Here is a 20,696-nt window from a genome sequence, read left to right as displayed (position 1 = left end):
TTTGAAGAAATAATTTATAATACAGCAAAGTTTTTATTCGAAAATTGTTTTATACCGGATCATTTTTAGATGAGGTTCGATGTGTTGCAAAACAAGGATTTGAGAAAATCGCATTTTAAAGGCAATGACATTTTCTGGAAAAAGGAGTTCCTATTGTACTGGGTCTGCTGGGATCATCCACAGTTAATCGTCGTTTTATAAAATTGACGTTAAAATCAAGTATTTCTATGGCCTCCTACATTACTTATACTGTGATCAACTGTAAGATGTTTTTCATGTACGAAACTTAAGTACTGCTTCACAAAGCCAGTTTTTCAAACCAATAGTCAATAGTTCGCCTATGTTTAAGTGACAATATATATTTTATATTTTAGCTTTTTCTGAAAAGCAAAATTATTAAATTGATGAAGAGATCTTCGGGCAAACCTCGTCAGCCTGCAGTGCCAGCAATGTCTGCCTTTCCTTGGCAGGATTACAACTACAATAATGTCAAACGAAGTTGGCGACAGCCGCAGCCGCGCTGACAAAACTTGGGTTCAGCCTGAGGGGTTTCCCACTCGACTTGTCTGTTTGAGTTTCGGTTCAGTTTCAGTTCCAGCGGGTTGCTATATACATACGTACTTACAGACGTGTGTGCTGTGGGCTGTGGGAGTACGGCATCTTATCCAAGTTTCGTCTAGTTTCTTGCTGCGCTGAAACGCCGCCAAATCGTCACCCCAATTTGTTGTAATAAACGCCAATATGTCATGCGGTTTACGTTGTTTTTTATTTGTCGCCAAATAGGGGGTGTGCAGCTGCCAGAGGCATTCTGTATGTGGATACGTATATATTTGTATATAGGTATTATATCTGGTATAAATAAATCGAAAGGCCTGGGCCTGTTTGGCGGCTTGTTATGCGAGCCGCGTGCTTTGACTTTGCTTTTTTGCCTTGCGTATTACATACTCATATCAACCGGCAAACAGAAAGCCGGCAGAAAGTAGCACATATTCTAACAAATCCAAAAACTGGATGTCTGTGTGAGATCTTCTCCGTGCTGAAAACCATGGGCCTTAATTTCCCTTCTTTTTAGAGCTTAAATTAAAAATATGTCAGTTAGTTTTTAAGCTGTAATAAGCGGGTGCTGCTCGGTTTTAAACTTTGGACGTTATAGGGAGAAAAACTTGTTCCGGTAAAAACTTTCCAGTCACATTTTAATCAATCAATCGGCCGAACAATCCGCCGTTTAATTCCATAAAAACTCTAAGAATTGATAGCCTCATAGACCATGGAACACCGGTGTAAATAACAAAATAATGCCCCATTTTTCGTATTCCTATCTAGTCTTGCCTAAGCTAAAGCCTTAAGCATGGATCCTTTCTCATTGATTTCCACATTTTATTTACGATTCTCGTTTGTTTTTGTGTGTTATGCTATTGATACCGCTAACAGTTGATTTACACTTTATTTACGGAGCCATTGTTATTTGGGCTTTTGTCTTTAACTGTGCCTATCACGTTCTAACGCCAGTGGCTTGTCATCTCTTTCCAGCGCGTTGGCTGCGACTTGAAAATCGGCTCGACGAAGAAAATCGACGGCTGCGGCGTTTGCGGCGGCGATGGAAACTCCTGCTCCCAACCACTTTATTATTGGGAGATGGCACCGATGTCGCAGTGCTCCGCCACCTGCGGCGGTGGTAAGTTCAATCCTTATTTTACCTGCCTTGCTGAGGGTATTATATGTTTAGTCAAAAATTTGCCACGCATTGAATGACACATTTCCGACCCTATAATTAAAAATAAAAAAATTAAAATTAAAATCGGACATGTATATCACATATCTTCATTAAAAAAAAAAATTATAAAAACTGAAAACAAATTTTTATTTTCTTGTTTTTCTATTTATCAAAATATTACTTTGAGATATACAAATAATTTACTATATCAGAATTACGCCTTTAGTTTTGTCAAAATCGGACACCAATATCATATAGCTGCCATAGAAACTTGGCAAAATGCAGCACAAAATAAACAAGGTAGTATATGTAAGTAGGTATAAAAATCGAAATGTAGTCGTTTTGTAACTTTGCTTCATTTCTTGTTTTAATTACTTCCTAAAGCGCTTTATTACATTTGTGAATTCGTTAGAAAGCCAATTGGCTTATTAAAACTCAAATCCCGTTGTCTAGTGAAATAATCCTCTTCAACATTTAAGAAGACAATTTGGGCCAAGCAAGAAGGATTATAAAACCAATTCTGGAATGACAAACCGTACCGAAATCTTTAGAGATTTTTGAAACATTCCTGATAAATAGATTGATTTTATTTTATTTTGTTTTTAGAATAATGAGCTGAGCCAAGGAACATTCTATATTTTATTTTTTATTTATTCTTAGAGTTTCCTTCTACTACTCTCTATTTTCACCGATGACCGTCTGTCTTTGCTATCCTTAGTGTAAATAAACAAGAGGAATGTGTGATTGGAATTCGTGGCGTGCTTGACTATCGTTTGTAATCGCTACTCCCCAGTTTTACCTCTTCCGAAAAGTACATTCAAATTTATTTTGTCCCTGCCTACGAAAGTGTGTGTGCAGGAGTCTCCTATTTGTCGTGCTCATTTATTGTCATTGAATTGGTATTCGTTTCGATTGAATGTTTGCATGGTAATCGAGAGGCAAGAAAAATGGTTGTTGAAAACTGAATTTATTTCGTTCTTCATTGTTGCCACCTGTATATGATTAATAGACCAGGGGATATAATATATTTGAAACTAAAGTTTGTCGATTAAGATGCCAGAGTGCCTTTCCTAAGTTAAGTTGAAAGTTTGGTTCTAGAGTGCACCGCGATGAGGCACAAGGTAATAAAACTTGACGTTGAAGAGCATATGTAGGTACGAAAACTAATAAATGAAGGTATTTCTGCTCAAAAACATGCTCGGGAACTTCATCATGTAAAGGTGTTTGCAAACAGTCAGTTAATAGGTACTCTAATTAATACGTTATAGCCATGCTTTGTTGCCGTCGGAAAAAATAGACGGAATTAACTATGACAATTTGATAAATATTCACAAGAAGGAATTTGTTAATTGCTTATATTTCCTATTAAGCACAAAACTGCTATTCGTCAGAAATTATTTAAATTCGCCATGATTTTAACGGCACCGACTTAACTCCTTTCACTAAAGAGAGATAAATAAATTTTGATTGTCAAATATTGGGGGAGACTAAAAATCAATTGAATTTTATTTTGAAATATTCAAACACGCAACCGTATATTCCATGGCAAATATTATCGGTTTCCGCCCAGTCAAGTCAAGTTTTAGTCGGTTCATTATACTTTTATTCGCTTAGACGTTCAAATGTCCCATAAATATTTAATAATTTTTTGGTTCGGCTTTTCCCGGCCATTAGCCTGTCAGAGATTAGCTGTCCTTTGCTTTGGCTAAGTGCCAGTCGGAGTTGCCGAAGGATGGTTTGGCCAGACGTTTACTCAAGCATTATCCGGAGACAAATAGCAAAATCAATTTGTAGCTTCCTCCTTCAGTTTTAACTGTAGTATCGCTCAGGGCGGTCGTCTTTAACCCCAGTGACCTACTCAATGTAGATTAGACGCGTCTGTAATTACATTTCAATGTGTCTGTCTGTGTTTAGTTTTTAGATGTCAGTTAAATGTCAATGGCACTGCAGTGCACTATCCATTGTCTCTTTGGGGTCTTCCCAGCTCCCAATAAACAACCCTCTATTTAATGGTCACTAGTGGGGTCCGACTCAGGCCAAACCGATTTAATAGTGGGGTTTTTTGTTATGAACATCGAAATGCTTTTACTCGGTGCCCCTCTTGGGGTATATAATGCACATAATTCACGAAATCAATTATACTCAATTATACATATTTGGTTGGGTAGTTTCGCAGTTGGACAATTGCAGTTTTCATGTACGTGACAGGAGTTCCAACTGTCTGTTGCAAAAACTTTGGATTGTTCTCAATTTTTTCACAACTCACTCCTGCTGAGATGTTTAACGGGGGTTGTTCTGAATTGAAAACACTTAATCTTTATTTAATTTACTTTTTGTAGACATTCGAATTGGTATTGACAACCGGGTTTCAGTATATTTGGATACAGATGCTGTTGAAATAGTTATATAATTAACAGAGAATCATCTAATCAGCTAGTAATAACTAGATTTTTTTTTAATTGCAAGAAACATACTCTTTTGTATCTATAATGCGAAAGAAGTCTATCCTGTACTGGGTGGCAAAATCCAAGTTCACAGTAAAAATAAATACAATTATATATACAAATAAACAAAAATGAAGGGTTGGATATGTGAAAGGAGAAGATTGTAAGGAATCGAATAAATTGTTCATGGTTTTCCAAAAATTCCGGTATTTAATAGCTTTATTTATAAATGTAAGTTTAACGCTCCGTTTTGAAGACAGTTCTTACTCCTGAGTGGCTCTATATAAGCGAATAATATCAGGGGTAAGGATGGATGGTAGAAATCAGGGATTCGGGGCTTTCAAAAGCTCAAGGCTGACAGACTGTGAGCGTTACAAATTCACTGGGTCATGGTCCGTTTTTTGCTCGTGTCCTGGTTTTGCGCCACGCACATTCCTGTCGCCATCCCACAAGAATGCAGTCTGACGCTGGAGATGACTTCTCTTTGGGTTTCGACAACTGACGTAAATGCCATGAGAGGATATTACCAATTGCCTTAAGCCAATTGTGTCATGAATACGCAGTCAGCTCCATGACGACGACATTGCCATGGCACCCAGCCACATACACTGGTGATGAAGCTTATAAGCGAAATTCAATAGCTGAAAATCAGCGTCACAGCTGCTCACCGAGGGAGTATTTATACCGAAATCGAAGGCAAGGACACCAGAACGTATCCGAGGGTTAGAAGCTTCCAGCGATTTTTCAAACTGACAGATCGTTATGACGTTATGCATTGTGCGACTCCTTCGCCTCTGCTCCTTCTAACCTCCTTAACAACCCACTTTGGTCCTCATCCTTTGCTAGCTGCATTTTGCCATCTGCCAATTTCCGGTTGCGCTTTTGGAATCATCACCCTCCACATCCCCGTTTTTCTCTAGCTAGCAGCTTACATTTAAATCTGAGAAATTGATTTGGCAGTTTCTTTTGGGATTTTATAGAAGTCGCTTAGTGCACGAGCTAGGATGCTCTTAGCATTAAAGAGTTTTTTCTTAAATAAATCTAAAATATGCATTTTTACAACAATTTAAAATTAAAGTACCTTCTGAACATTGGTTTTATTATTATAAAATAATAATACACAAAGGTAAATTTTGTTATTTTTGTGTAAGGAGGCTTGATTTCATATTAACATGGGTTACTATTGTATTTACTACTCTATTATTATTATTATTTTCCCCTAACTATACCTACAGCAATGTTTGCTTCAGATAGAAACCATCTCTGCCATTTTACTGACGGGACAGCCTTAAGAGCCTTAAGTGCCTTAAGTGACATTAAAGTTGCACAAGAAGTGCTCTTGTCCCTCTTTTTCGCCAATCGAATTCAGCAGCTCCTGACATTTATTGATTTTAAAATGCAGCTCAAAAAGAAAAAAAAGGAAAAATGAAAACAGAAACCAATTTTGCTCTTTACTAACATTCTTTTCTTTTCTCTACTGATATTCTGACTCGTTTTTCGTTCTCCTCAGGTTACAAAATGGCTCGACCTTTATGCAGGAATCGTCTAACCAACGCCGATGTCGATGATTCGCTCTGCAGCCAAACTAATCGCCCGGAGGCGTCGGTGGAGCAATGTAATACCCACAGCTGTCCTCCGCGGTAAGTACTCCGGAGTACCTGCGGAGCCTGGCTGCCAGCCTTCAGCCACCAGATACCACAGTTGCCTAAGCTACCCACACACTCATTCCAACTCCACCAAACATTTCCTCTAAGCAACCGCAGTTATACTGGAAAGAATGTGTAGTTCTGTCAGGCCTATATTTAAACATATTGCGTAGTTACATTCGTCATAATGTTGTTGATATTTTTCTTAAAGGAGCAATTGCTATTTTTGTAAGTGAACAAATTCGAGTAAAACCAATTCATTAAATTTAAAAAAATATATATCTATCTTTGAACAAAACTTCTGTTTGATTTCACAGTGCAACGCGTTGAATGTGGCTGATGGATTCTAAAAGTACTTAGCCACACTAGTTTAAGTCTTTTTCGGTTTTTCATTCTTAAGTCAATCAAGGAAGCAAAATTTACAAATGGTTTTTTAAAATAGGGAATCTCAAAATGCTAGGAACATGAATATAAAATTGCAATTGTCATATGCAGTTTCGCTGCAAATCTTTAAGTCGCTATATTATTCTAACGCGGGTTTTATCAGGGAAACACAAGTGGGTCTTAATGTTAATTAAAAGGAGATACTTAAATTGAAAACAAACTAACTACTTTGAGATTTTGTTATAGGTAAAATAGGCAAAATTATCAATTTCTTGTTTTCTTTTTTTTTTTTTTTTTGAATTTTTGATTTTGTGAAGAGGGACTTAAAACTGTGTGTCAGTGAAAAATCGGTTACCGTGTCTGACTTGGCCAGCTATCAATTCAAATGGCGTTGGTTATCGTGCGCACGTTTTGATTGCCATCCCAGGCACACTATTATCGCCCAGGATACGAACGCGGACGTCGCTGGGGGCGAAGTCCCCGTTTCGTCCTTCTTACTTTGTCCTTCTTCTTTTTTTCGTACTGGCACACTCACGCTTATTTATCGTTTGGTGACATTTGCGAGCCAAACCCAAAAACCAAAGCGATCCGGAACGGAAGTGAAACTTGCTCCAATTTTCCAGGGCCTTCTTTGAATACTAATTTCCGACGTTTGGCGAGGAACAGAATTCTTGTTTTAAGTCTATACTTTTTTGATTTTGTCTAACTAGACTCAAAAGTTTTCGCCCCTTTCGGCTTATCTTTTTAAAAATTAATCTCTTAATAGGTAAATATGAAGACAGAAAAATTATACTAATATTAATAATACTAAAAACCTGTTGGAAACGGGTTTTATTTTTTTATGTTTCCCCTACACCACTTTCAACAATTATTCTTTTATTTACCTAGTTTAAAAACTCTTAATTTAAATGCTCTTTTAGTTAGTGAAATAAAATAAAGCTTTAATGCTGTTTTTACTTCAGCAAAATTATTCTCCCAACCAGCTGCATCGTTCAGTTCATCGAATGATGCCAACGATTTACCGCTGTTCAACTACTTAACAGCCAATAACAATAGCATTCCTTTGTGGTCCTTTCGCCAGAGCATTTATTTTCACAACCAACCGCAAGAACTTTAAGGGCGAACGTATTTCAGAGCGTGTGAAATTGTTTTCTTTGCACAAACCACTCATTGCTTTTGGCTACCATTCATTTATCTTCTGTTCCGCTAATTCACAAAAGACGCCCACTGACCACTTGCATTTAACCTCTGTAAATTCGCAGCTGGATAACCGACGATTGGAGCACTTGCAGTCGGCTATGTGGCCACGGGTATCGTGAGCGGATGGTTGTCTGTGCGGAGGAGTCGAACGCCATCAAGACGAGGGTGAGTGCTAAAGTGGCAGCTAGGAGGACCACTCCAAGTGGCTGAAAGGATGGCCGAAAAAGTGGCTGGCTATTACCTGCGGTGCCGCCTGCTTTAAACGCCGCTAATTTTGCATACGGAAACGGGGAGGAGCCCAACACATTATTGCCATGTTTTCTCACACTTCCCCTCACCCTCCGACAGGTCGCCGATATCATGTGCCGCACACCCAAGCCGCCAACACAAGAGACCTGCATTATCGAGGAGTGTCCGCATTGGGAGGTCGAGGACTGGACCGGTGTAAGTACCTTGCCACCCCCAACCCCCCACATCCCCGCCAGTCGTGTAATAATCGTGCACTTTCTGCGCTGCGGCCAGAAAAAGTGGAGTACCCAGACGTAGACTTTGCAAGTTGCACGTTGCACGTTGCTCGTTGACGAGGCTATGTCTGGGCCCATTGTGTATACTTAGCTAAATGTCTGGCTCACTGCTGTTTGTTTGCCCCAGCGCTGACTGCCACAGGGGTATAGCCCTTGTAGCACCGATTTTGCGTGGTTGGTTTTAGGACTTTGTTGTAAGCATACAAAAATGTTTCAATAGCATAGGAAATTAGGCTAAGGTTTATCTATATTCACTGCAGGGGATTTCTTGGATTTTTTGTAATAATAACTGTAACTGATGTTAGAAACAGATTTTTTAAATATATATACCTTTTTTTTTCGTGTTCAAAAATCTTATTTGAGACTTAAATTACGTATTACAAAATGTATTTTATATATGGTGAATACATTTTGTCCCTATTTTTTCGAAATTTCTTCACATACATTTTAAAACTGTAAGCCCTTGTTAGGGTTATAGAATAATTTATTTAGTTAACATTATTTTGCCATACATTTGTTCAGATTCATTTCGAATCCCTAAATAAAGGATTATTCGAAATCCTTATTGACTCAAAATTGCTTGAACTAAAAACCTTCTAAGTTCTGTAAGAGTATTCATAGTTCAAATAGACCGAATTATTCTCTTTCCTTGATGGTTTTTTTCGCATTTGACGTTACTTTACTTGGTGGCTCGTAATAAGCTGCTAGCCGCTAGACTGAGACTGAGACTGAGACTGAGACTGAGTTAGGGCTGAGGCACTCTCCTAGCAATGGGTAATAGCCCTAGCCTTACAACTTAATCAACGGGTGGCGGTGTCGACGGAGTGCTCGCTTAGTTTGTCTGGTCACCCACTCCCCCGATTCGAGTTCCCAACTATGGATCCACTCACACTGAGTCGCCACTTTAGTTGCTGTTCATTTAAACTGCAACTTTATTAATGTTCCCCTACTTCTTCAGTGGAAAACGTGTATGTGTGGGGACTTAAGACGCCCGAATGGGCGTCTTAAGTTTTTTTCCTCTGGATGTTATTTTACGTTTTGGGGTGGCTTAAAGGTATTTTTGCGATAGATTAAAAGTGGTAATATAATGCTTAGGGCCTTGGGATAGAATATATGTAGGTGTTGCCTTTTTTTAAATTAGTTTAAGGAGAAAAAAACCATTTAATTAAATCAGGTAAAAAACCGTAATTGGTATTTTGTAGTTATCATTACATTACATTATTTAAATAAAAGCTCCAAGGCCATTTTACTTTAACGTTTTTGCAAAACGAAAAAAAATAGTTGAAACTAGTTACCTTAAGCCTTTTAACAACTTGATGAATTAAAACAAATATAATAAATCTTCCTTGCCATCATTCTCTGCATTTTGTTTGTTTGCAAACTCTTTTGTGAAAAGCACGACTATACACATTTTAAATGAATTCTCATAATGCTTATGAAATGAGAAAAGTGATGGCCAAGTGCCCCCATTAAAAAACACGTTGCCGCTTATGTCCAATAAGAAAATGTATGCCACAAAATTAAGCGCCATTAAAGCTGTGGGAAGAGGATGGTGTGGGGCAAAGCCAATAAACAATGAAGATGAAGCTGGGAACGTTACACATACGCCTCGGGGCACGACAAAACGCAAAAACAAACAATATCAGAATTTGCATTTGTATGCGTGCAAGCAAGGGGCTTAATGTCTGTGTGTGCGTTTGGGTGGCACGTTAGAAAGTCTCAGTTGGGTTTGCCATTTTGTTTTTTAGCCGCATCACTTGAAACATTTGCGAAGGAGCAGCGTACTTTGTCATTTTGCGGCTCATCCTTTGTGCAAACAAATGCCTTTTTATGACAGCAAAAAGGGAACGTATTGAAATAATTTATAATGCTCACGAATGCTCTACTCTACTCCCACTAACCCCCAGTGCTCGGTTTCCTGCGGACAGGGAATACAAATGCGAGGCGTCGAATGCAAATCGACAGACGGCAGCCTGAGTGCCAAATGTGATCCACTCACCAAGCCGGGCAGCATGCAGCAGTGCTCCATTGGCATCCACTGCGGCGGAGGCGGAGGCGGTGGCGGTGGGTCGGCGAACAAAGGTGGTGGCACCATCATCGTGGGCAGCAGCCGGTCGCTGAACGAGGTAAGTCCGCCAAGGATTTCAACGGTGGAACGGAAATTTAAACTCCCTTTTTAGCGGTCGGAGCGACAGATGGACAGCTCGGATGTGGATGACGACGACGATGACGAGGACGTGGACGATGAGGCCGAAGATATCGATGACTTGGAATCTGGCCAGGATACCGATGACGGCGAGGGCCTGTCCTATGCCGATCAACCTTTGCGCTATGCCCATCGCACACAAAGTCGACTGCAGCAGGAAACCCCAGATGAGCCGCGCACCATGCGTCTGATGACCGCAAATTTGAATAGTAATTATAACCGAGGAAATGGCGGATCAGATGGGCCCTCATTGGATCCCACGTAAGTAGGGCGGATTCCTTAGAATTAAGGAGGGGAAGTTGTTGAAGAACATTCCTTCGTGCGAAATTGGATTATATCACATTCGAGAGGATTTGATTTGATTTTTTTACCTGGTTTATGGGATAGCCATTTTAGGAAATTATTTCAAATTTATCTAATTCATTCTATCGCACAAACTTGAAATATTTTGATTTAACGTATTAATATTTTTGTACCGAAGTTTCTATCTCATCACCTTTTACCGCATGTTGCATTTGCATATAAACATTGTGTCTTTGAACTGTAAATACTGCAAAACGGTAAGCGATACGCTTTTAAACAGGCAAAGGAAAAATCCTTAACTATATTTGGACTTCTTTAAGAAAGATTGTAGACATAAAAGGGCCGTTGGACTTTAGCATTACTAAGCAAGTGTTTCCCCCTGAAGATAATATTTAATTATTGTTTGTATATTTGTGTTAAAACGAACTTTGTAATAGACTATTTCTAAGCTTCGCAAGGAAGTAAAATTGAAAATATTGTTTCTATTCTGTTGATTCGCATTTTGATGTTCTTCAGATTCCCCCTACATAATAAGGTAGTGTATCTTGTCGTTTGTTTCAATACTTATTGTCAGTCCTTAATTGAGGTCATGCCTCGGTGGGGTTAGCCGAATCCCTTGTGACATGACTCACCAGAGTCTTTTGACTCGAGCCCCTCTATCTTTATGGCAGCGAACGACTTCGGCTTTTTCGGCCACTTCCTTCTTCGTATCTTGCTCTTTAGTGCGGAGGTGGTCTGCGTCCTTAACCGCCATCTTTGCCCACTTAGCTGCCACCCGAATCGACTTGGCTTGAGTACTTGGCCAACACACCAACCAACATTGCCCTCTCCATGACATATTACAAGGGCCTTGGGCATTGTCGACACCTAAAATTAGGGCTATTAGACAAACTCGCAGGCCCACATCCTTGGGCAGGATTCAGGAAAGTATCGACTTGGAATCGGAGTAGATTCTAAGTAAGGCAAAGTGCGCCTAATGACAATAAAAGTGCCGCTTTGACGTGTCCAAACCATTGTTATTGGAAAACGATAAAAACTCCGCCGATAAGCCAGGTCAAACATATCAAAACGTGAACACACTTTAACGCGAAAGTACTCCTTAATTAACAAGCGAACCAAACGAAATGAATCTAAATGTAATCATTAGAATTGAGTGGCCAAATCCAAGTTATTTTATCGGATAATTGGTGCGTGGGGAACACTTAGCCCAAATAATAAATCACCACTCTGATTGGAAATCCCTATCCACTTCTTTCGACTTTTCACTTACACCCGTACAGCTTGTAATTAAAGATATTTGATATTTCACCGAATTTCCAAATAGCATAGAAAGTCGAATGATAATGAGAGTACGGATAAGGATTTATATAATTTGGAAATATCCGTGTATTAAGGTGACAATCCTTAATTTGTAATGTAGTTTATTTACAATAATGTTTATCATCCAAATATTAAATTATGTGATGTATAATTCAAACGGAGTTTATTTTATTTTACATATTCAGCAGAAGTTCCATTGAGCATTGACCGGAGTATCAAATTGCAACAACAAAATTGAATATAGAGACTTGAGAAACTCATATCTTTTGGACTTAATGGACCGTTGACTAAAAAATTACAAAAAGCCTCTTTTTATTCCGCTGAAAAGGCATTCAACTTATATTCTCCTTACAATTCTCTTGATGGTTTGTTGTTGCGATGCCCACTAAACTGAAACTATTCGAGCCTGGCGCCGCCATAAAGTCGCGTCTTGATGCCGCCACTAGAACCTTGGCCTCCGAAGCCGATGCGGCAACAATAAAGGCCATGAAGAGATTGGCGATGGCAGCGAGCCAGCTAGACAAACAAAAAAAAAAGGAGAAAAGATAGGAGCAAAAAAAGTTCTGAACACTCGCCTAGCCTACTCGGCGTATTGGTTATGAAATCAGCAGCAACACAGAGAAAAACGTTCAACATATCTAGTACAACAGAAATAGACTGATCTATCACGATATAAGCATGTTTCAAAGGGGGTCTTAACTTAATTTAAATTTTCTAGAATTCGGCTCCTAGTTACCAAGTTACTTTTAAATCTTTTAAAAAATATTTATAACTCTAGTTCCTTTTTCGCAAAATAAAGAAATACCATTAATAACCTTTCTTGGTAATTATTTTTTCTCGTGCAGCTTGTGAGCTGACCTACTTAGAGAGCCATACTAAGATGTTTGCGGCCATTTGGCGCCACTTTAATGCGACATTCGCATCTAGAATTTGACTACAAATCAATAACGCTCCTGCCCAGCGGATTTGTCAGCTCCTGGCCCCCAATTCATTTCTATGCACTGTCGACGTGGCCTTCAAATCCACTTCAGGCCACAAAACAGTACCAGAACATTACAAAGCCTGTCGCCAGTGAAACTCCATTCCAAACAACACAAAGTGAAGGGGCAGCAAACGATTCATTTGCGTAGCACACTTTTTGGGGTCGGGCGCAGAGGGCTCAATAAATATGTGTCCTGGCATCAAATGAAATGCACAGTGTAGTACGTGGCAGGGTCTATTGTTGCATGGAATTTTGTTAGCTCTCGATAAATTGGGCGACCAGGACTGGGAAACTATGTGAAAAAATCCAGGACGATGCTTTATGCGTTGACACAAGTTTTAGTTCATTCAATTTACGTGCGTGCGGTTTAACGTATTGGAAATGGATCACGGCATATGTGGGCGCTGGCTTTTGTTTATTCGTTATTCAAATTTTGATGAATGTTTTATACAAAGGTGTATTTAAAAATGTTACGTACATTGAAACATTCATCAAGTTTAGTCCATCACTACAGAAACTTGAATGAAAAATATATTTGCGAATATCGTATTATTTATTCGAAGTCCGTACATTAATAACTCATTTTAATTTGGGAATCGCGATGTAATAAGGTCTATATTAATATATTTTCATATTATCAATCCTCAAAGTAAAGCTCATGATTTATTTAATTTTACTTGATGACTGCTATCAATAAAAATCATGATAGATATATATACTTATCCATTTCCATATTATCAAACATCATACGTAAAGCTAACGATTTGTTTACCTAACTTTTAATTTTAATATTCCCCAGGTACATCAAGGATGTTGAGTGGTCACCATGTAGCGTGACCTGCGGCGAAGGAGTGCGTCGACGGGCCTACAACTGCAAGATATTCCTGGAATACTCTCGAACAGAGGCCACCGTGAATGATTCGCTATGTGAGGGGAAGAGACCACATGACGAGGTGGAACGGTGTGTGGAGGATCCGTGCATGCTGCCCTCGCACGGCTTCGACGACCAGTTCCCCAGGGACTCCATCAAAGTGGGAGTCTCGGAGCCAGGCAAGACGTACGTCTGGCGGGAACAGGGCTACACGTCCTGCAGTGCCTCCTGCCTCGGCGGCGTGGAGGAGCTGATCATCAACTGCGTGCGGGAGGATAACGGCAGGGTGGTCTCACCCTTCCTCTGTTCACCGGAAACCAAGCCGGAGGCGAGGGTGCGCACCTGCAACGACCGTCCGTGCCCGCCCAGGTGGAACTACTCGGACTACACGCCCTGCTCCAAGAGCTGCGGCATTGGCATCAAGACCCGCGAGGTGCAGTGCATCCACGAGGTGACCCGCGGTGGCGACAACACCATGGTGGTGCCGAACAGCATGTGCCCACAGCCACCGCCGGCAGATCGACAGTACTGCAACGTGCTCGATTGCCCCGTTCGGTGGGAGGTTGGTGAGTGGGCCAAGTGTTCACACACCTGCGGCTACGGGTTCAAGGATCGCAAGGTGGAGTGCAAGCAGATAATGGCCCAGGAGCACAAGATCGAGCGCCCCGAATCGATGTGTCCGACTGCCAAGCCGGCGGACAAAAAGCCCTGCAACGTGAAGCCCTGCCCGCCGGAGGATCCCAAGCCGGTGATCCAGATAAACAACTCAACCCACATCCAGCACGACCCCAAGAAGACCAAGATCACGCTGAAGGTGGGCGGTGCTGGGGTGGTGTTCTTCGGCACTCAGGTCAAGATCAAGTGCCCCGTGAAGCGGTACAACCGCACCAAAATCAAGTGGAGCAAGGACCACAAGCCGCTGCAGCGTTCGCGCAAGTTCAAAGTGTCGAAGAAGGGCGCCCTGCGTATACTTGATATCACGTTCCGCGATGCCGGAGTCTACTCCTGTCACGCCGGTCTCAGCTCCGCGGAAATAAGCATCGAGGTGAAGGCCAAGCCGGGCCAGCAGGCCGAGGAGCTGGAGCGTCAGGAAGTAGGTGGGTAATCAGTGATGGGTGGTGGTCTGAAAAGTAATGGGAAGTTTGCTATTAATACTTGAAGGGAGTGCGCTTACATTTGAAAGACCAAAATAAGCCCCAATTAAGCTACATTGAAGGGAAGATTGAACATACAAAGTGATTATATAGCCGAAAAGGGATCACTTATAAAGCGAAGTGAAAAACACATCACTTTAGGTTTGCTCTTGGTGTATTTACCACATTTAGTGGCATTGCTTTAATTACGATAGTAGCTCAACCTGCTCATTACTGTCCTTAATGAGTCTGTTCTTATGTAAGTAATAATTCCTCTCATCCTGCCTTTTCCCAGATCGTTTGGTGCGTGAACGGAGCGGCACGGAGGCGCTCACCTCGGCGGACATGACGTCGGCGGGGGCACCTGGCACTTACGGTGGAGCGGGAACTGATGGACCCGCTAATGGGTAAGTAAAGGGACCTTCTATCCTTCCTCAGCGAAAAGTTTCCACGCTCAACTTTTTACTTTGGAGGGGCTGCAGATTAAACACGTTGCTTTTGAAGAGGCGTCACATTTCGTATTACCTTGATGGGACTGGTTTTTGGGATAAAGTTGTTTGTTATTTAAGAAAAATGTTTGGGAGTAAAACGGGATACATTTACAAAAAGCTAAGCAGTATAGTAAACTATTTTTAAAGAATTTTGAAGATTAATTCAAATGATTAAGATCTCTTTTTGTTGATTCTTAACATGTCTGAATTGGAGTAAATTCAGATTTCGATTTTTTTAGAAAATTCAGAAATACGGTTTCAAACGGTACGAATATATCATTTGGTTTCCATGGGAACAATCAAGAAAAAGGGAAATAAAATTATAATTTCTTTGTTTTTTAACAAATACCCATATACTCCGAGATATAGTAATTTTTAAGATTTAAAAATTAAGGCTTTACTTTTCTAAAAATCTTATAGCTGCCATAAAAACAATCGTAAAATGTATCGAAATATAGAATAATTTATTTTTATGACGGCTGCAGGGGTACATAAACTTCTGCTTGCCGAAGTTAGCTTTCTTTCTTGTTGCTCGTGTCATAAATGATATGTTATGGCATCAAAATAGTTTCAATTTGACAATTAAAACAACTACTTCAAAAACCAAGAACCAACTTAAGACGTTTTTGAAATTAATACACATAATTGTTCTTCTAATATTTGAAGAGGCTATTCTTCTAATATTTGAAGAGGCTATTGAGTTTTAAAAATATATATTAAAATATGGAACAGGAAATGGGTTAACAAGGCTAGAAAGCACTTCCCTTAAAGTTTATTTGCAAATGCCGATTCGGTTTATAAAGTTTCTTGTAGAGTCAATTTTCACATCCTTCATTTCCCCGGCGTAAAGCAAATTGACAGTTTTTCTCGGGCATTTTGCATTTTCCCCCCTTGCCCCCTTAACAACATCCTTTTCCTAACCCAATCTCTGACTCAATACCCCCTCGGCCCTGTCCATTCGGATTGCAAGTGCCTGCGCTGTCCAGTTATTACTGGCTTTTGCTTTCTTATCTTTATTTCTTTTTTCTTGAGTTAAACAGCCAGTTCCGCTCTATTCGCGATTTAGTGCTGCCGCAAAGTGGTAACCGCTTAATGGTGGTCAGTTATGCACTTTCAGCTTCATCCTGTCTTGTTTGTATCTATATGTTTTCCCGTTTCGCCCCACTAAAGGCCTTTTCCGCCCACCTCCACTTCCTCAGCCTATGCTGGCTCACTCCTACTCGGGATTTTGTTTGAATTTAACTTTTCATTCAAGTTTTATGGGGTTAAGCAACAACAGAAAATGAGAAAAACAAACTACTAAGAGTTTTTATTTTCGTGGTTACTAAGTTAGCTGTGACACTTTATATTTACTTCGTTTCGAAGTAGCAAGGCTCTCGTTTGCTGCTCTTAATTATATGTTTTTTTTTTAATTCAATGAGGTGTTTTAGACTCGCCACTTCCGGACATCTATAGCTTGCTTCATCTTCATGCCATTTAAGGCCATTCAAAAGTAGTTCGAAAACATTGCGCGTGATATTTATTCTGGAGTTCAAAGCGTTTAATGGTATCTGCTTGGTTGGCTTACAGTCTCGCCCACCATTTGCAATGCTATTCAGCGTTTAACTCTATTGAGTACCTGCCCTGTTCACAAACAACACAGTGGCAACTAATCCTTTGCAACCAATCCCTTCCCCTAAACTGCATATCCACGCACACGTGTGTGCGGTTTATTTCGCAATTTGGGTTACGTGTTTGGTTGGGTTAGGAGTTTAACATGCCAAAAATTACAGAGACACCTGCCTACATAGATGTGCAAATTATATATATGTCTTTGCTGGGACAACAATTCCATATGGTTGCAATCGTGCACTGCCCCGTCCCACCTGCTCAATGTAAATGGTTAAAAGCAAACAGCGAAATGCATTTTGGAAAACCGCAGACTTTTCACCATCCTCCCAAATAGCACGGCACACAGTCGGGTATTTTTGGTTTTTAAATGCATCATCAACTTTGTCGTTCGACGTGAAAAGCGTAGCAAAACTTTTGACGTGGGCTACAGTTACAAAATATCAAAATGTAACTCGGTGCACGGAAAAAAGGAAGGCTAGTATTTGATCGTACTTTAAATGCTTAAAATACATATTTTATGTCCTTGCGGTTGAGAAATGTTTGCCCTCATCGGGTTTTTTCTCTTATTTTATTTGTCGAACCTTTGCACACACCCAGAATTCTCGTCATTTTTCTGCAGCATGGAAAAATATGCAAATATTTGCGAGAAGGACAGGAAGATCCTTTGCTTAGTGAGATGGCTTTTGCTCTTTTGAGTAGCATTTGGTGTGGGCATCAAATAGTTTTTTTTGGTATATTGTCCCGGTGCTTTGCTTTTAAATTATTATTTATGTTTTTCTAGTGGATTTTAAACCCACGAATGGAATGAAATCGGAACACTAGTATATACCAACATATCGCAAAGTTGTGAATAAATAAAATTTGATGCAAAATTAAATTGACTTGGCAAAAGTAAACATTAAATTTGCAATGGTTTAGAATGCGTACTTTATTGAAGTTCTTTAAATAAGAAAGTAACAGCCGGCTTACAGATTAAACTAACTTTTTTGGAGTTAACGCAATCACTCAGAAATACAACTTACACTTGTACTGTCCTTGCTATTAATAATTATATCAATAAAATTTAAATCAAACATAGCTTTAATATGTTACCGATAACGATAGCAAGCTCGCGTAAATAGGCTTTCAATTTCAGGTGATTGGCAGTTCGATGTAATTTTGTTGTATTTGTTCCTCCTTCTGAGTACCTCCTAACATAGTAAAAAAAAAACAATGTGTCGATCACACCTTCATTATTAAACATTCGACAATTAAAATCACTTTCTAAAATGTTCTCATTCGGCATGAAGCTTAAATATTTAGCCGAAGCGGGCGCTTTTAAAAGGAACTTTCTGAATAATTAAATAATAAATTATTGCAAATTTAATGTTTACTTTTGCTAATTCAATTAAAAGCGGCCGCTTTTAAAAGGAACTTTCTGAATAGTTAAATAGTTTCCTTTGTTTTTGTATGTTTTGACTTCTTAAAGCCGCTTAAACAAGCTCTTTTTGCCACTTTTGACTCTTAAAAAATGAAACTTCTTCTTTTGAGAGCGGGTCACAAGGCTCCTTTTGCTGTGGATGGGCAAGGGTGGAGTTGGACCGAGGAGGGCCACCATAACTCGGCATTTGACAGGGCTTTGTGGGTGTGGGAACGGAAATCTGCATTTGACATCTTACGGGTCCCAAAACCAGCCCGCAATCCTGGCCCGGCATTAGCCGTTGAGTCTAATGTCTCCCTTTATCTTTTTCACATTTTCCAGGTCGACGCAGCAGCAGGGCACACGTCGCAGACAGCAGCAGTCGGAGCGTTTGCAGAATGGCCGGGAACGGAACAGGAGACCCAAGTCGGACGGAGTTCAGCATGCGGATAGCAGCATTATGGAGGACGATGTGAGTAGTGCTCGAATACGTTATGATTGTCCCACTCGATCAACGTCATTGCCGGGTTACGTTTTAAATATGTTCCGGAAACGTGCGGGAACGTACGTTGTCCTTTCGGAGTTTACACAATTTCGTTGTGTATTGGATTTGCGGTTTCAGTCGCCCCCTTTCATCCTATGTCCTCATATACGTAATTTGATAGTTTTTCTACTTGGCTTTCCCCATTTCCTTTGGGTTGCCTCATGTCAACAGAATAAATATCTGTGCCAACTGTTGGCAGTTTAGATTTGTATCCGTCTCTCTGTCTCTCTGGTTATCTTTGTTTGTTCCTGGCTCTATCTTTTTCGACTGGCCAAACATATAATGCGCTTCGGAATGAAATTACGTATACGTTCAGTTGCCTGCCGGAGAGGAGCCAGCACAGCTAAGACGAGCAGAGTATTTTGGAGCGGAGAAAAGTAAACCAAACAAATTTTACAATTCCTTTCCTTCGAAAACAACAATGGGAGGCATAGGCTGTAGGGAATGGCCTGCACTTGCACTTGTTAAGGATATTAAGTTTTAAGTACGGGTGTCTTCTTTTGGTCTTCCATGTCCAAATTTCTGTTGGAAAAGTAAGCCAAGAATTAGCGTTAAAACCTTGATTGAGTTTTAGCCGATAGCAGGTGTTCTATTCGAATTTCATGTAATTGAAATTCTGTTATGCTCAAGCAATATAAAAGAAGAACACTGATTTGGGATTTATCGTTCACCCGAATTGAAAGAAGATTCGGCAGGTGTGAGGAGAGTCGTTGATGTTGGATGCTTTTGCTAACTGTAAATGTAATTACTATATAAAATAACATATAAAAACTAATAATAAGTCGAAATATTTACCTGCTTTCCTTTTCTGATTTCGTTTAATGGTCCGAATTTAAATGCACTCGCTTTCAGGTTGAACCGTTTTAATTGCTATCCAGCATTCTCCCCGTTCCCACTAACAAACTTAACTCACTCTGTCGCCCCAGCACAATCTCCCATAATATATTACACCCATATCAGCATAACCATAACTTTAAACCAAAACATATTGCTAATAAATAACGTCACACTTAATAACTATTTTCGCCATATTTCTTCCTTAACCCAACCCAATCCCAATCCACCAATATCTGCGTGTGTGGGCGTGCATCTGCATCTGCAGCATTCGCAATTAGTGCAATCCCAGGACAGAGTTCCACAGCCGGCGAGCGCCAGCAGCGGGAGTAGTCGAACCAGGACCCTGCTGGCCATGCCATATTTCCAGGCTCTGCTCAGCAATCTCCAGGTGAGGCGCATCCTTAATGCATCCCTTGGTTCGTTCGATTCCGGTTCGTTTATTTCGCCTCTTTTGCCGCCGATTGCTGTGCCCCACTGGCAAACAAACATTCCATAGGTGTTTCATGTTGCTTAAATTTATTTATTTCTCACCCTGGCTGCTTGCACTTATTTTAGGTGTTCCCTGATTTCTGTGGCTATTTGGTTTGTTGTTTTTCATTTCATTAATTCTGCGAATGGACACACAACACATACACATTCAAGTGCGCTCGCCTGGCCCTCCACGAACTTTGACCTGCATGCGTGTAATTAGTGCCCTGCAAGTGGGCGTGGCGGGGGCGTGGGCGTGGGCGTGGGCCGTGCAAATTGGCAAAGTGCTGCATATAAATTGGACAAAGTGTGCAAATTTGTCTTCAGTCTCTGATTTGCCGAGCAATCGTTGCAATTTGCCAAATGACAGTGCAAACAAAACCTAAACTTGGGGCATCGAGACTTCTAAGCCAAGCTTTGTCGTATAACACACGTTCGCTGTTATTATCTATTTGTTTTGCATGTTTCTTTGTCTAACAGCATTGTTTAATTTTCGGTAACATTGCTTAAATTGTGTTTCCATAAGGGGTTCAGCAAGATAAATTATTAGAGATTAAGCTTATAGAAATTTTTGTGAGAAATTGACATATACATTAAACAAGCTGTAAATTAAACTTGG

At 40.2% G+C, this 20,696-nt stretch overlaps 1 protein-coding gene across 11 annotated transcripts in view; it reads left to right on the top strand.

The window, feature by feature from the left end:
* LOC108052143 (protein madd-4) overlaps positions 1–20,696 on the top strand; it is a 70,982-nt gene that overhangs the window by 36,922 nt on the left and 13,364 nt on the right. For 9 of the 11 annotated variants that reach the window (XM_044459421.1, XM_044459426.1, XM_044459425.1 and 6 more), the window contains exons 7-16: positions 1,531–1,675; positions 5,669–5,798; positions 7,451–7,553; positions 7,737–7,832; positions 9,820–10,038; positions 10,093–10,379; positions 13,523–14,691; positions 15,023–15,134; positions 18,571–18,700; positions 19,875–19,997. In XM_044459421.1, the coding sequence (XP_044315356.1) occupies positions 1,531–1,675; positions 5,669–5,798; positions 7,451–7,553; positions 7,737–7,832; positions 9,820–10,038; positions 10,093–10,379; positions 13,523–14,691; positions 15,023–15,134; positions 18,571–18,700; positions 19,875–19,997 (2,514 nt within the window). Of the gene's footprint in view, positions 1–1,530; positions 1,676–5,668; positions 5,799–7,450; positions 7,554–7,736; positions 7,833–9,819; positions 10,039–10,092; positions 10,380–13,522; positions 14,692–15,022; positions 15,135–18,570; positions 18,701–19,624; positions 19,741–19,874; positions 19,998–20,696 lie in introns of those variants that run through there. The other 2 variants (XM_044459429.1, XM_044459428.1) reach the window with 2 other exon arrangements.

The sequence above is a fragment of the Drosophila rhopaloa genome, unplaced genomic scaffold (assembly GCF_018152115.1).
Source record: "Drosophila rhopaloa isolate 14029-0021.01 unplaced genomic scaffold, ASM1815211v1 contig_2, whole genome shotgun sequence".
Taxonomy (NCBI): domain Eukaryota; kingdom Metazoa; phylum Arthropoda; class Insecta; order Diptera; family Drosophilidae; genus Drosophila; species Drosophila rhopaloa.
This window is presented reverse-complemented; position numbering and strand designations above follow the sequence as displayed.